At 47.2% G+C, this 2,857-nt stretch overlaps 1 protein-coding gene across 1 annotated transcript in view; it reads left to right on the forward strand.

Annotated features, from left to right (window-relative positions):
- Positions 1-2,857, forward strand: part of LOC116399542 (rho GTPase-activating protein 12-like) — a 14,893-nt gene that overhangs the window by 10,283 nt on the left and 1,753 nt on the right. Inside the window, exons 13-15 of the mRNA XM_031876762.1 lie at positions 1,238-1,315; positions 1,495-1,629; positions 1,758-1,863. Coding sequence (XP_031732622.1) covers positions 1,238-1,315; positions 1,495-1,629; positions 1,758-1,863 — 319 coding nt within the window. The remainder of the gene's footprint in view (positions 1-1,237; positions 1,316-1,494; positions 1,630-1,757; positions 1,864-2,857) is intronic.

A 2,857-nucleotide genomic window follows, 5' to 3' on the forward strand; every position in this document is an offset into this window, starting at 1 on the left:
CAGACAGACAGACAGACAGACAGACAGACAGGCAGACAGACAGGCAGACAGACAGGCATACACAGGCGCAGACAGACAGACAGACAGACAGACAGACAGACAGGCAGGCGCAGGCAGGCAGACAGTCAGACAGACAGACAGACAGGCAGACACAGACAGGCAGACACAGGCAGGCAGGCAGGCAGACAGACAGGCAGGCAGGCAGACAGGCAGGCAGACATACAGACACAGGCAGACATACAGACACAGGCGCAGACAGACAGACAGACAGACAGGCAGGCAGACACAGGCAGGCAGACACAGGCAGGCAGGCAGACAGACAGGCAGACACAGGCAGGCAGACAGGCAGGCAGACAGACAGGCAGGCAGACATACAGACACAGGCAGACATACAGACACAGGCGCAGACAGACAGGCAGACAGACAGACAGGCAGACACAGGCAGACAGGCAGGCAGACAGACAGACAGGCAGGCAGACAGACAGACAGGCAGACACAGGCACAGACAGGCAGACAGACAGACAGACAGGCAGACACAGGCGCAGGCAGGCAGACAGTCAGACAGACAGACAGGCAGACACAGACAGACAGACAGGCAGACGCAGGCAGGCAGACAGACAGGCAGACACAGGCGCAGACAGACAGACAGGCAGACAGACAGACAGACACAGACAGGCAGGCAGGCACAATACTTCAAATTTTGTGTTTTGAAACCTCCCGATAATGGAGGTTAGTGAGGTTAGACTAAAAGAACTACTGACTGACTTAAACATTGCTTTCCTAGCTTTAATAATGTTGGTTATTCATTATTAAAATATTCAATCATGCACCAGCAACTTGGTAAAACAACCTTGAAATTAACTAAGAACTACAATTCGAATTCAAAGTGTAGAGATTTTTATTGCAGCAAATAACTTGTCAAAACTTAAAGAGGAATTAAAATTCCAGTATATGATGTATATAGTATAGAAATTCAGAATTGAATTCAGTAGATTGGCACCATAGTCAACGATATCAGAGTCGGTATCGGCCCCCCTTCATTAAATCCAGAATTACTGCAGCAGCATCATCCAAAGAGCTAGACCTGCTGTTAACACGCAGATCACTGTTGTGTGTAATATGTTTTTAGTCTGATGTTTCTCATTATTTGAACACGTTAGGTTACTTTAGGACTCTGGGAAGCGTTCTTTGAATAAGATGCACCATTATTACCCCTCTTCTCATGCTTCCCCTGCAGGTCTCAGTGTCGACGGCTTATACAGAGTGAGCGGGAACCTGGCGGTGATCCAGAAGCTCCGCTTTGCTGTGAACCACGGTAGGACTCCTGAGCCCCGGTCTGCCCTCTGACCACAAGCATGCCTCCAAACACTGCCCCTCACACGGGAAGATAACGTTCACACTGGTGGGTCACATGCTGACCTCTCACACACTTTGTAACATTCCTCTTTTCTCCGTCACCCTGTCTTTGTTTGGCTCCCACCCCCCCTCTGTCAGATGAGAAGGTGGATCTGAATGACAGCAAGTGGGAGGACATCCACGTCACCACCGGAGCTCTCAAGATGTTCTTCAGGGAGCTCACCGAGCCCCTCTTCACATACGGGTCCTTCGAAGACTTCGTAGAGGCCATCAGTAAGTGACTTGATTCATGTGTCACGGGACCATCATGAAGACACACTTATCTCTGTCTGTCCCTACTTTGGCCACAAGATGGTGCTCTGCACACGTGCGTTCACTGATCGTCTGTTTCTCTGCTGCAGAATGCTCCGACTACAAGCAGCGAGTCAACTCCATCAAAGACTTAATAAAGAAGTTGCCAAAACCCAACCACGACACAATGCAAGGCCTCTTCAAACACCTCCGGAGGTAAGAGAGAGCAGACAACTTTACACACTGTGATCGTACCTCGTGATTCCACTGAGGGCTGCGTATTGAACTTACAAACTCAAATGTGTATTTATCGATTCATCTTTAAAGTGAATTCTTAGGCTTTTGTTATGTACAGACTTCCTGATTCTAGTCTTTCTTTGTGTTGTGTAGGTGGTTCTTTTACATTTACATTGATGTATTTCGTTGAACAAAGAAAAAAGGATTAAAATGTTTAAAATTCTGGAACATTTTAAAATACCCTGAATAGGCAGCAGGAAGCTATATTCATACACACACACACACGTGTGTGTAAAGTCTACAGGCCTTCACATCATGATGTGTTAGATCGATCAGTCAAAACGAAAGCGTAACCAAACAACCACGGTTAAAATAACATTAATACCAAAGAAAATACTTGTTTTACATCCACGAGCAGAATGACACCGGTTACATGAGACACCTGTTCAGAACCTAAAGGAGACTGTTGGACAACATCAAGGAAGTTACTCTCTCTGTGTCTGCTCTACCTCTACAACAAGTGTGACTGCTGGGTTTGACCCTTGACCCCTACCGTCCCATGCACTCGGAGCACCGATGGCTGCCGGCTGACTCTCCGTTTACCTTTCCTCAGCTTGTACGGCAAACACAAAGCTACAGGTTCCCCGTGTATTCTCGGCCCGCTGCAGCCAGCGGCAGCATCATACGTTCACCATGACATTTGCCTTGCTTTCCCATTTGCATTTATATGGCGCTGTGTTTGCTGTAATTCAGTACCTATGAAGTGCTGTTTCTCCAGGAAATTTATAGCGTGACATTCAGTGTATGGAGCTCTACGTGGATTTAATCTCTTTTTTTCCTCCCTTCCATGAATATGTTATTGTTTTGTGCATCTGCATGCAAGGATGTAGATTCTATTTAAAAAGGCTATTATGCTCTAGCCTGAAGTGTGTGTGTGTGTGTGTGTGTGTGTGTGTGTGTGTGTGTGTGTGTG

This window comes from Anarrhichthys ocellatus, unplaced genomic scaffold, assembly GCF_004355925.1.
Source record: "Anarrhichthys ocellatus isolate YVR2014 unplaced genomic scaffold, GSC_Weel_1.0 scaffold115, whole genome shotgun sequence".
Taxonomy (NCBI): Eukaryota; Metazoa; Chordata; class Actinopteri; order Perciformes; family Anarhichadidae; genus Anarrhichthys; species Anarrhichthys ocellatus.